The sequence below is a fragment of the Choristoneura fumiferana genome, chromosome 16 (genome assembly GCF_025370935.1).
Source record: "Choristoneura fumiferana chromosome 16, NRCan_CFum_1, whole genome shotgun sequence".
NCBI lineage: Eukaryota > Metazoa > Arthropoda > Insecta > Lepidoptera > Tortricidae > Choristoneura > Choristoneura fumiferana.
This window is the reverse complement of record NC_133487.1, coordinates 7,485,246-7,498,168: the sequence shown is the minus strand read 5'-3', so window position 1 is coordinate 7,498,168 and position 12,923 is coordinate 7,485,246. Positions and strand designations below refer to the sequence as shown.

The following is a 12,923-nucleotide window of genomic DNA, read 5'->3' as shown; positions in this document are numbered from 1 at the left end:
GAATAACTAAATGAGCCAATCGCGAGTAAGACGCTACTGCAACGTCAAATGGATTTCTCGATACTAACGCCATCTAGCGGTATTTCACCTGTCAAGATACCCTCATTAAATTAGCTAAATTTGTACAGTAATGCGCACGTGCACAATGACAATACGAGTAATCTTCGATTAAGATCTGAAATAGACGTCCGAGTGCTAGTCACTGTCTCAGTTAGTTGCTTCTATAATTTTATAGCTTAAGAAAGGAGGGGACATGTATTGGGCCACATGTCAAACACTAGAACATTTATCTCGATTGCGACTGTGAAAGTTTGCCATGAACCGTGGTTCTTTTCTAATTTACTTAGACAGCTGTACTTAGATTCTTAGTTAGTAAAACCAGCTAATCTCTGATAAAATAAAACTGACGAAGAAGCTCTTCCATACGAGTAAAACTAAAATAAATTTATAAAACAGACTTGAATTGTGTCCTGATTTGCCAAATAATATTGAAACTGAGGAAATAGGCAATAAGATAGAAAGTAGATATCTGCAAAATGCTGGAATGCTGCAAAAAGACCAAGACAATCAAATACCGAATCATTCCACATGAACCTATGAACTTAATATGTTAAGCGCATAACTTAATCGTGATGCCATGTTGTACCACCCTAAAACTCCACTCACCCAAAGACGTCCACTGCTGAACAAGGGCCTCCCCCTTAGAACGCTACATTGAACAACAACTCGCCACTAACATCTACCAGTTGCCCGCAACTCTCACGTCGTGAGCCAAAAACTCACCCGTCCCTTTCTTCCTCAGGAGATAATTCTAAAAAGAGCAGCAGACCTCGCCGAAGCCTTGTACTCTATGCCTCGGAACAACCAGCTAGGGCTCGGGGCGCCAAGATCACCACCCGCTAGTATGCCTTTCAACTCTTATACGGGGCAACTTGCTGTCAGCGTGCAAGACACAACGGCATCGCAGTGGACTGATGGTTAGTAGTTACTTTTACTATTATTAATGAACTATATTAAAATTGAAAAAAATCAAAATAATTTATTTCACAGGATTTTAGGTACAATAAGACATAGCTCAGAGAATTAGCAAGTTGAAGTGGCAGAGGGCTGGTCATATCTGTCGCAGAACCGACAACAGCTGGAGTAAACGAGTTCTTGAGTGGAGACCGCGTCTTGGCAAACGTAGTGTAGGACGCCCTCCGGCCAGGTGGAGTGACGATCTGCGAAAGGCTGCTGGTAGAAGCTGGACGCGTCAAGCCGAGAACAGGGCGCAATAGAGCTCTTTGTGGTAGGCCTATGTCCAGCAGTGGACTGGTATAGGCTGATGATGATGATGATGATGAATGAACTATAAACAATTTTTTGCGCACTCGCGACCTTATAGTTCATCATCATCATCTCAGCCGTAGGACGTCCACTGTTTGACATAGGCCTCCCCCATAGACCTCCAGTCACTTCGGTTGGCAGCGGCCTGCGTCCACCGTGAACCTGCGGCTTTAACCAGGTCATCCGTCCATCTCGTTGGTGGACGTCCTACGCTGCGCTTGCCAATCCGCGGTCTCCACTCGAGAACTTTTCGGCCCCAACGGCCATCTGTTCTCCGTGCTATATGGCCTGCCCATTGCCACTTCAACGAGCCAATTCGCTTGGTTATGTCGGTGCTTGGATACGATAGTTACGTCTATGCAATAAATGTAAGTTCATGCAGCTTCTCCGCCTTTTCGCTGTAAGAGCACACATATATCAATCACACTATGCTGACACGTTTCGATCTCCAGATCAACCAGAGTTTAATCGTCAGAACTCTGATGCAAAGCAATTGTTTATAATTCATTTGACCATTTAAGGAAATGTTTGCTCGATATCACAGTGTCCATATACTTAAATGAAAACTGTAAACGAAAGCTCGATAAAAGCGAGCTGTTGTTCTCAGCATCGCCTGAATATTTCGATTCAACTATGGAGTCAAAGAATGGGAAGAAATTAAAGTTTGTTACAATAATTACTTAATAATTTACGAAAAATCTGACAAAAAGGATATATTGATACCATCGTCATTTAACGTGACTTAATCATACCGCCTTGAGTCAAAACAAAATAAATAAATATATAAGTACATAAAACTATCTTAGCCTTAAAATATTTACATAAATTAAAAATAATAATAATAATACTAGTAAATAAACCTAAAACTAAAACAAATTGCTTAAAGTACCCCTCTTAGGCAAGGTCCCGAAGATGCTGGCAGCGTCTAGTATTTATTTAGTGTACCAACGGATCACGATGAATATTTCCCCCATGTAGCGTTATCTTTTAGACTTGCCCTCGTAACAGTACAAAAGAGGCCTAACGATAATTTCGTGTTGACCCCAGGCTTTTTCTTTTAGAGGACTACGCGAGAAGCGGAGGTTCGGTGTCACCGCGATACTGCTCGGCGGCTTCCACCCCCCACGCCGCCTCCTACCCCCATCCGCAGCACTACCCGGCACCCCCCACTTCGCTCTTCAACACAACTTCGAGTGAGTACGATTCGGACAATGATGATGAGATGAATGAGCGAAGCGCGAGTAAGACTGTCATTTGTTGCGCTAGCCGACTAGTCTCGCGATGCAAAGGTGAATTAAGTAACCTAGTGTTCGAAATATTCAAATATTTTTGCAGCATTATTTTTTACTTTTTTATATAAGTGGCAAATGGTCGTTTTAAAAAAAAGGGTACCCTTTCTTTTTTTTATACTGGAAAAAATATGATGTTTCCTACTCAGAATCAAGAGCACAATCGATTCCGATAGTTGAAAAAAATGTCCACAAAAAAAAACAGTTTTGCGACGTTTTTTTCATACGTCACAGTAACATTTTTTTAAATTATCGAAATCGATTGTGCTCTTCATTCTGAGTAGGTAAAACAATATTTATTCCAAAATTTTTGAAAACGCCCAAATGATAAGTGTACCCTTTCTTTTTTTTCCTCTATACTGTGTCAAATTAGCACAACTTTTACTCTTTTAATCACTACTTAATTCATCTACAAACGAAAGTTTACACATATTAGCCAAGTGATTAAGTTAGTCTTAGGAATAAGTTTTAACACCATAGGTCTCAGGGTGAATGAATCAAGGAGGCCAGCGAGTATCGACGCTTCTTCTTATAACAAGTAAGTAGTCAAAGGTCTGGTGAGATGTTGCAGTACTTAGCCCATCAATTATCAAGTTACTTACGTATATTCTTACCTAATTCCTATGTTAGAGTAATAAATATGCCTTACAAACAGAGAAACACCCCGGAAATTGAAATTTAAAATTTGATGACACATAAGCAGCTGAACCGAATTTTATTTAGCTTGTAATCAGCCAGATTATATTAGCTTTGTATGAAAATGATCATTTGGAAGCTACGTGTATGATGCCACTACAAACACACTTTATATAGCCTAGTTTTTTACGTAATGGATTGAAACAGCTCATCATTCAGCCTTAGACACAGGTCACCGATTTGGTAAGTTAGACCGATATGACAGCAGCAATGGCAGATCTTTCTTCAGCTAGGTGAGTTCCTAGTTGCTAGTCTGCAGAGGATATATTAATGCAGAATAATTACAAATATCGTGTTCTTAAGTACTTTTAACTGTAATCCCTCGAACTTAAGAAGTGTCTCTTACAAAAGTAATTCCAGTCGAAGTGTCTATCATTCCGAGCTTACTAAATCAACACAAGCTTTAAGTTCGCATTTGCCACGCTTCTGCACGCCTGTTTGTTTACTTCGCTTTGTGTTAACCCCTGTTTTTGTTCCGTCCAGTGTCCCTGGGCCCGTACCATCCGGCGAACCTGAATGGACATTTATCATCTGACCATCACCACTATAACACGTATAACACGAAAGATAGCGGGCATTACAGTGAAAGAAACGTGAATTCAAAAAGCTCGGCCGACTGTCCGGCAAACACTCATGCAAAATGCACCAGCGATATGAAAGGGCAGGAGACTAAAGAGACTAAGCTAAGGAGCGCCTTTGCGGTCGTCAGGCAGAGCCCGCCGCGCGTTGCCAATTTCCAACATCACCAGAATTGGCAACATCTCGCCGTTCAGTGTTAGTAGTTTTTGTTTTATTTTACTCGCATTTCTTTTGTCTTTTGTGTCGCTTGCTTTTTGTTTGCTTGGCTTTTGTTTTGCGTTAATCCGAGAAGTTTGTGGTGTTATCGTTTATTCTGACGATGAGAACTTAAAGATTGCTAGAAGTTGGTGTTAGTTTAAATATTTTGAATAGTAAAATACAAAAATCTGACTCGACTTGTATAAAAAATGTCTTAATACATTTTTAATTTCAACGTGTTAAATATTTCTTCTCTTTTAACTAAATGTGATAAATAGAATTTTGGTAATCTTGTAATAATGATATTAAATCTGACGGTGTAATACACCTATCATGATTAATTTTTAAAAGCGAGCCAGTGGATTCTCTACTTTACTTGAAATAACAATCAAAATTAACTTTTTTTCATCTTTTTACAGGAATGAGTGGCCTAGTATCGTCGCCTTTTAGCGTCAACCCGTTCTCACTCCCAACGTGCAGCGCGCAACAGTACGCGCAACAAGCGCAACTCGCATCCAAGTAACATTGGCCGCAACACTCGGTGTAACAGTTGCTGTAACACCCGCTGTTACATCGTGCAACGCACAAAAACTTGGTTGGTTTGTTTTCATTGTTTTTGTTTCTAAGTTTTCTAACTCGTTTTATGTTCATAATAACAAATAAGCTCAAAATACTTGTAAACGTCTTCTCTTTGCAGTTTAAGTTTTTAATTTTTATTGTACGTGTGTAGTAAATTAAGAGGCTGGGGATTGTAAATATCATTGTAATTTTAATGTAAATAGTAGATTGTAACAATGTCGTTTAATAGTTTCTTTGCTAGATCAGACATTCATGTAGATTTTATATAATAACACTGACGCATGACGTGACGCCCAAAGTTAAAATAGTCAATAAGCCGCTCAAATTCGGGCATTGCATACACATCATCATTTTACTGTTTGTATGTACCTATGTCAGTTTTTTGTAAAATCTGTGATATATTTATTGTAAGAAACGTTGTAAATTTTATTATAAATCATGTGTAAATTTTCCTATTCTTAGACCTAATTTCAACTCACGGCTTTAGGTTTTGTGAATGTGACTTCGAGTGTAATGTACTTAACGTAAATATTAAAATTGGTGGCTTTATTTTGCAGATTCATGTCGATAGTAAATTCAAAGTCAGTTAAGGTAACACTTTTTTTCATAAAATTAAGAATGAATAAGATATTGTCTGCAAAATAAACCATTCGAATGTCGATCATATCTATGAATTGAAACAAAACATATCCCGTTTGCTAATATACCTTCATAAATGGAAACTAGGCGACAAAAAATACAAAGAGAAATCTCGTGTCACTTGAGGACAATGTATACGAAAAATATAAATTTTCTTCCGAAATCTCCTGTATCCATTCAGGAGTGTCTTGTGGATTTCCTTTCTGAATATAAAATAAGTAGTCACGTGTATTGTTTAATGCAACTGTATGAAATAAGAATTGTACATTGTAATCGTTCATGAGAAAAATTATCACAAAATACAAAATTAAAGTTATCTATACTTATGCTTTTGTTTTATTCCAAAGCACAGGACATTTTTTACTCTCTTATAAAAAAGTCACGTTTGAAACTTCATATTTACTTAGGTACAACTAGAGCTATAGGTATTTGTATCTTTTACTTCAAAGGAACTGCGTCGGAACTACAAGTATGCCTACTAAACTCGAATTATCATCATCGACACATAATGCCCTCATACGGAAAAATGCGGTATCTGAAAAAATAACTCTTTTGAGTTACATATTTATACCATCTGATGCAGAAATAAAAAACTCAAAAGTGTTTTATTTTTTCAGATACCGCCTTTTGCCTTAAGATGGCGGTATAGCAGTCCGCTGCTGGACATTGGCTTCTCTTAAAATGCGCCATTTTACTTTATCTTCGACTCGTCCCATCCACTTCTCGAATAGGTTACTCTAATTTTGCGACTTAAATTTTGCAATTTTTTAACCGCAGACGCATCGAATATGGCCAAATTGTGAAATAAACCAAAACCTGAAAATTTTACTGCGCTACTAAAGTGTAATAACCCATTTATTTTAAAACATCAGCCATATCCATCACAGTCGAGCTTCTTTTTAAAACATGTCACCCATATGGCATGTTTGGACCCCTTGAAATATTATACTTACAATTTTTGTACATTCGGAGGGTGCATTGTCACTAACTAGATAATGCATAGGTTTATCTGTACTCCTAATTGTACTACTAAAGAATAAGGATCGTATTACTAGTGTATTAGCATTAAAATAGAATGCGTTCTTTTGTCAATAATAAATAAAAATTATGATAATTTTGTGCCAAATTAAGGGTGTGATAAGTGAATGGAGGAAATAGATATGGTGTTCGAAAGACGATAAAGTAGCAATTATGACAATGGAAACATTTTATGGTAAACAATTTTATTTAAGTCGCTCTCATAACGATTTAATTTTAGAACGAACGTAATTTGTTCAATTTTTTTCAAAATAATTGCAGTTTTTTTTTATTACTTTAACTGAATACCCCTGTAAAGTAAACACGAATTTATAGGCTGGGGATGATGATGATGTAATAACAATTAGCTACATGAAATTGTTTCCTTTCCATTAAAATTGCCTTATCCGCCATTCATTACATTGTCTAATCTATGTATGTATTATTTAGTATCGATGTATTTTATACCGTTTCTAAACACAATCGCGGCAACACTTCACTTGATTGAAATTCGATAAGGCCGTATGCACACCAAGTGCTAATCAGTCTAACTAGATTACGATACAATAATCATAATGAGCGTGTAGTAGCGGCGGTTTGTCGACGTGTGTGGCACGTGCGTGCGCACGCGCTGCGGATGTTACGTATTTGGTAGGAGTGATCCGATTGTAATTTAAATACAAATTTGTCTTATATAGATTATATTAGTATGCATAGAATTCAGATGTGCTTCAATTCTTACAGAACAATAATAAAATATTTTTGCATCAATGATAATATTTAAATCGTTATTAAGTTTTAGTCGTTCTTGTTTATTGTAGTTATTGGTAATGTTTAGTAAATATATAAGGAAACTACTTGCCACTATGAATTCGTTAAAAATAACTTAGTAGCTAATGATAGCCACCCTGCATTATCAGTTAACATAACTGACCAAGATGAGTCACTCTTACACTGGTAACAAATTTGCAGGTATCTACGCATATCCAATGTTAGCGGAGCCCCTCGTCTATGCAAAATTTGCAATGTGGGGCCATTCTAGATGGTTACTGACGTAGACTGACATATAAAAATATTACAATTTTCAGGATTTTTCTTATTGCGTGTGTTAAAAGAGCTATCTTCATACCAAATTTCAAGTTTCTAGGACACCCTATGTGTATAGGAAAGTACCTTATACGTTTTTATTACCCTGCAATTTTTAACAACCTTTTTTAATGACTATACCTTTTGATTGCAATGGCTACGAGGTTTGCTTGAGACAAAAGTACAGACAGAAATACAACAAAGTGATCCTATAAGGTTTCGTTTTTACCAAATGAGGTACGGCACCCTTAAAAAGCTGAGACACATTCTAAAATAAATCGCTCATCGCAATAATAATAACTCGAGCCACACAAACAGCCCAAATATCGTATTTCAGGAGGGCGCGATTCGAATTTTTCGTCGCTCATATTTGTCTGTCCTTTGTGATAAACAACTTAAGTGAACAAATCGCCTTGTCGCGTCAATCTGTCGCGTGGCGGCCGCGACACGTGCGCGTCGTGTGCCGATGTCGCGCATTACTAAATTAGCGTCCGGTATGCAACCAGCTTTACAATGACAGTGGTAAAGTCAATCTAATAAAAATAATTTCTTGTCACTTTCTTATTGTTTTCTTTACCAGCTATTGCCCGCGACTCCGTCTGCAAAGTTTGTTTATCAATATTCCGCGGAAACTATGCTCTTCCTATCCTATGTCCTCCTTAGGGTCTTGAACTTTTTTCGTATTGAATTTCGTTCGCTTAAATTGGCACTCACAGACAGGTACGTACAGTAACTTTCACACTTATGTTTATTTTAGTAAGAATCCAAGATTAGTTCCTAGATTTGGCCCGCAACTTTGCCTGCGTCTTGCGGGATTTTTATTTTTTTCGTATAGCGTAGTTTTTTTAGTTTTCAATAAATTCAGAATCTATTCAGTACAAAATACATTTATTAGTACAGATTTAGGTAGGTACGGATACTTATAGATAAATCTTGGAAAAAAAGCCTCTGTTGAATGGCATTATTTGTTAACAGCTACATCCCAAACAATTTCAATCTAACTCAACAAGTGTTCAACACCAAAACAGATATCAGACACGTCTAATTTAAGCCCGTGAGCTTTTGCAAACATAACGCAGAACGTAAAACGCGCAAGAAAGTCCTTCGAGGGGCCGAAAGGGGGGAAGGGGGCGGGGTGGCCGACAATAGGCGTACAGATAACTTTCCTTCTATAGTAGAGTCAATACCGACCCTTGGGAGTTTTACCCTCGGGGTTCGGTCGCTTGGGAAACTAGACCCAACAATATGGAAAAGGACGGCGTTATGTAGCTCCGTGAGTGCGAGCGGAGCGTCGGAATGTACTTATGTATTAATAATATATAGAGGAAAAATGCCGAGGACGTGCGCGTGTGATATGTTGCGACTGTTAGCAAGAGAGGGATGGATGACATCAATTTGTCGCGTCGTGATGGGGGTTTATTTTGTTTCTGCATGTGCCATTTTTCTGGGTTTGGGTTTTGAATGGAAAACTATTTTCAAACTTCACACGGAAATCGCTGGCACGGAAGTTGTAAGTACAGTTGAATCATTTGTTTCCTTACACACCGTAGAAAAAAATAATAGTAAGTGTCATTAAAATTTTCCTTGTCAGGAAATCCGATGTCATTCTGGCATTTTCTGTGAAAAGGTTCTACAGTGAGTCACAATTCATTTCGTTTGATAGTATATATATTTGACCCTGTAAACACAAGGTAAGTTACATTGTCACAATTTTTGTATTATTCGGTAAGTAATTGCACCCCGTATGTTTCCAGGGTGGTATTGAAGCCCTCTAATTCTGAGAGGAGGTCAGTATTTTGCAGTGGGACGTATATAGGTCGAGATGATGGTGATCGAAGTGACTGTAACTAGCTTCTTTACATACACAGATATGTACAAGTCCATTCTAATAATAATGTAGTAATCAATGTATCAATATTTTTTATGAAAATGTTAAAAGTAGCGCAAGTAAATAAATATTATTATTATTATTTTGCAGTGCTGTAAACAAAACTTTTGCGGGCTCTATAGTACAGCATCAAAATGCAGACTTAGATTTAGTTTTGACTGCCACATTGTTTGCAAACAATGTCACTTAAAAGGTGAATCACCAAACTTACAATAAATTGTCCAACAGCTTTATAAAAGTGTTATAACAAAGTTAAAGCGGCACAGTAGAGTTATAAAGCGATATCGCCTCATCGAGGCGTGTCACCCAGACGCGGTGAAATTGAGTGAGAGCCGAGTTAAAGTATTAAAAGTTTTTAGCTAGAGATCTTTGTGAGCCGGTGACGGCGCCCGCCGCAGCTAGCGCGGTTCCATCTCGATAATTTTATCGATCTTATACAATTTTTAACTTTTTGAGGTTCTATAAAATATAATTTAATAAGAACTGCAAATAATAATATAATAAGAAGTGAAAATGAAGAGGCCTTTACCCAGCAGTGGGTGGATGTGGGCTGATTTGATAGGCCAAATTTGAAAAAAATCAAGTGTTAGTAGGTTTATCAAATTTACAAGAAAAAATATAACAGCTAAGATTGCTTGATAATTATTAGTAGTTTAAGAGTACATAGCAGCCTAAGGTATAAAATATACCTAAACTTGCAAGATTCCGTACACAATATGAAATCCTTAGAAAAATATTACTTGATTTTTCGTAACCTCAAAAAAAAGCAAACTTCTAAGGCAATGCAATCCAAATACAAATTGACGTAACCGAAAAAAGCTATAGAGTATGATAAAACACAACTTTATCAAAATATCGATGTCGGATACATCGACACGCCGCAACCCTACTTCCTTTACACGGTGTAAGTTAATAATGTAATAGAATTACGAGAGAAAAACTGTTGAACTCTGCCCGACCGGCTTGCGACTTAATTGTAGCAGTTTGTTTTGCGTGTCCGTCTGGTGCCGTATACGACATACATACACCTTGCAGGTACGTTCTTTATTATTCTATATATGTAGCTGCTCTAGTTCGAGCATGTTGGTATTTTATTTATAAGTGAAGCTTAGGTTTGTTCCTTGATGAGATCCAAGGTTATTTGATGAATTTAGAAAAACTAAGAGGTGTGCGCCCGGGTTTCCCACGATCCTCTGCTTGAGAGCTCATAGGTCAAACCCCTAGACCACCAAACCACTATGACACTATGGCTTACTAGGTAACACATACCAATATAGCAGAGTATTATTTTTGAATTCCTTCAGAGTTATTTGAACCTAAAGTTTAAAAAAAACCGGCCAAGTGCGTATCGGACTCGCGCACGAAGGGTTCCGTACCATTATTTATACAACATTAGACATTAGCAAAAAAACGGCAAAAAATCACGTTTGTTGCATGAGAGCCCCCCTTAGATATTTAATTTAATTTAACTTAGTATTTTTAAAGTAAATATACAACTAAATATTCTGTCAATATTTCAAGCGTCTACAGCAACAGTGCCGTTATTAATATTGAGCAAAAAAGGCAAAAAAACACGTTTGTTGTATTGGAATACCCAGAACAAAAAGCGGCAACAGAAATACATCATCTGTGAAAATTTCAACTGTCTAGCTATCACGGTTCATGAGATACAGCCTGGTGACAGAAAGACAGACAGACAGAGTGGAGTCTTATAGTAATAGGGTTCGTTTTTACCATTTGGGTACAGAACCCTAAAAAGTAAGTCAAGTTACTTCCTAACTATACAACTTGAGCGACTATGATGTCCTCTACAACGTATCCGTCGACGGCGAAACCTTCCGCGAACTAAGTTAGTATTTCACTCATGTAAAAGAATATGGCTCGCGACGAATTTTGTGCTAAATATGCGGTCACAAGGCCAAGGGTGTGTATAGACCATCGACCAAATAAGTGGTCTATCCATTTTTAAACCAGTTCCTATCAAATGAATATGTCACTAAAGTCGAACTTTCAACGTGACAGACAGTCTATTGGCATTATTGTTTTATGACATGCAAACGACAAATTACTATTTGTTTTGTATTTTACTATCAAGTTTTTTTTTACTCTATCTAATATACAGCCATGACCAAATCCTGATTTCAATCATTTTAGAATACACATACATACAGGGCCCGGAGTCTCTGTCCATGGGGCTTTAAATCTATGAACTAAAAGAATTTCTTTGCTTCGCGACATTTAAATAAAATCTGGCTCTTAAAATCTGTATAAGTAGATAAACATATACTTAAACATGTTAAACAAAGTAACACTCGTATTATTATTATTAAATATCTGCCCCAACCGGGGTCGAACCCGAGACCTCAAGCTTAGTAGTCAGGTTCTCTAACCTCCAGGTTAGTCCACTATCCGGCCGTCCGAATGGATCTCTCACGTCCGGCTTTATCTGGCAAAAATATGTCGTTGCAGTTAGTTAACAAACTAAAAATAATCTCCGCCTCGCGAGTGCCGTATTATGTTAGCCAAATATAACTTGTTGCCAACAATAACCGACTGTTTGAATATGCATAGACGTTAATAATACGCGGTTCATGGTAGAATTTTCCAAACTGTGCCTCAACGGGATGCAAATAGCAGACAAAAGTTAGTTCAAAAATCATGCAGCGGTATTTTAAATTCAGATGGATGTCTGGAATTCATGTTAAACTGGCCTGTGATGTTTGTATTATGCTTTATGTGGTAGAGAGCGGGAAATTTATTAAAATTATTTCGAAGGGTATAGGGATATTTGACATCCAAGTCACTCAGTCCACCTCGGTACAATCTTGAATGTTAATGGTTGATATACATTTTTTTTATTTCAAATTAAGGTTTAATTTTTAAAAGGTACAATTTAAGTAAAAACTATCCTAAAAATAACTAAAGTGTAATGAAATTCGCCCAAGTCATGTCCCTGCGGAAAAGTGCTGGCTGCATTTCCGCGTTGGATTGTGATGAATAGAAGAGTAAGAAATGTGCCAGCTTTATGGTCATTGGTACTTTATATATTTTTTTACTTTCTGAAAAGTTCGTGTAGGTACTTCCGGGCTCCCATGGAAACGAAGTTTCCTCAGCAAATATATTAAAGAGAAGATTTTATTTTATTTTATCAAGTATAAATTGAACTAACGCACCACGATTTAATGCTTCTATATCGAGAATAAATAATTCATGGCATATACAATTCAGGTACCTACAATGATATCTGTTAACCATCACCAAAATCTGACTTCGCTTTAACCACCTGCCACCCGTAAATTCAAAACAAACAAATACCCAGTGTACATGGATACGTCCACCACCATTTTCGCGTACACCTTATCAAGATCGCATCGAGTTTTATGGGTCTAATCGTGGTGGCCGCAAACCGGGCCCCCGTGGCTCATTTTCTAACCTGCCCGATTATGGGATTGCCACTAATTAGCTATTACCGATATATCGACGCGCGTAACGATTTAATGCGTTGCGTAATGGGTGTTTTTCAACATGCTTATACAACGTGTCCTTACTCTCTGGACAATGAATGGAATCCCGAGTAGAGTGCCTTTACAAAAGAAATATTATAATATAGTAAATTATATTTTTCA

General features: G+C 37.3%; 1 protein-coding gene across 9 annotated transcripts in view; it reads left to right on the top strand.

Moving 5' to 3' along the window:
• kn (EBF transcription factor knot) overlaps positions 1-5,599 on the top strand; it is a 75,836-nt gene extending 70,237 nt beyond the window's left edge. For 7 of the 9 annotated variants that reach the window (XM_074099656.1, XM_074099660.1, XM_074099659.1 and 4 more), the window contains exons 13-16: positions 803-977; positions 2,388-2,519; positions 3,795-4,085; positions 4,508-4,597. In XM_074099656.1, coding sequence (XP_073955757.1) covers positions 803-977; positions 2,388-2,519; positions 3,795-4,085; positions 4,508-4,509 — 600 coding nt within the window. In that variant the 3' untranslated portion in view covers positions 4,510-4,597. Of the gene's footprint in view, positions 1-802; positions 978-2,373; positions 2,520-3,794; positions 4,086-4,507 lie in introns of those variants that run through there. The other 2 variants (XM_074099661.1, XM_074099662.1) reach the window with 2 other exon arrangements.
• The last annotated feature ends 7,324 nt before the right edge of the window (positions 5,600-12,923 follow it).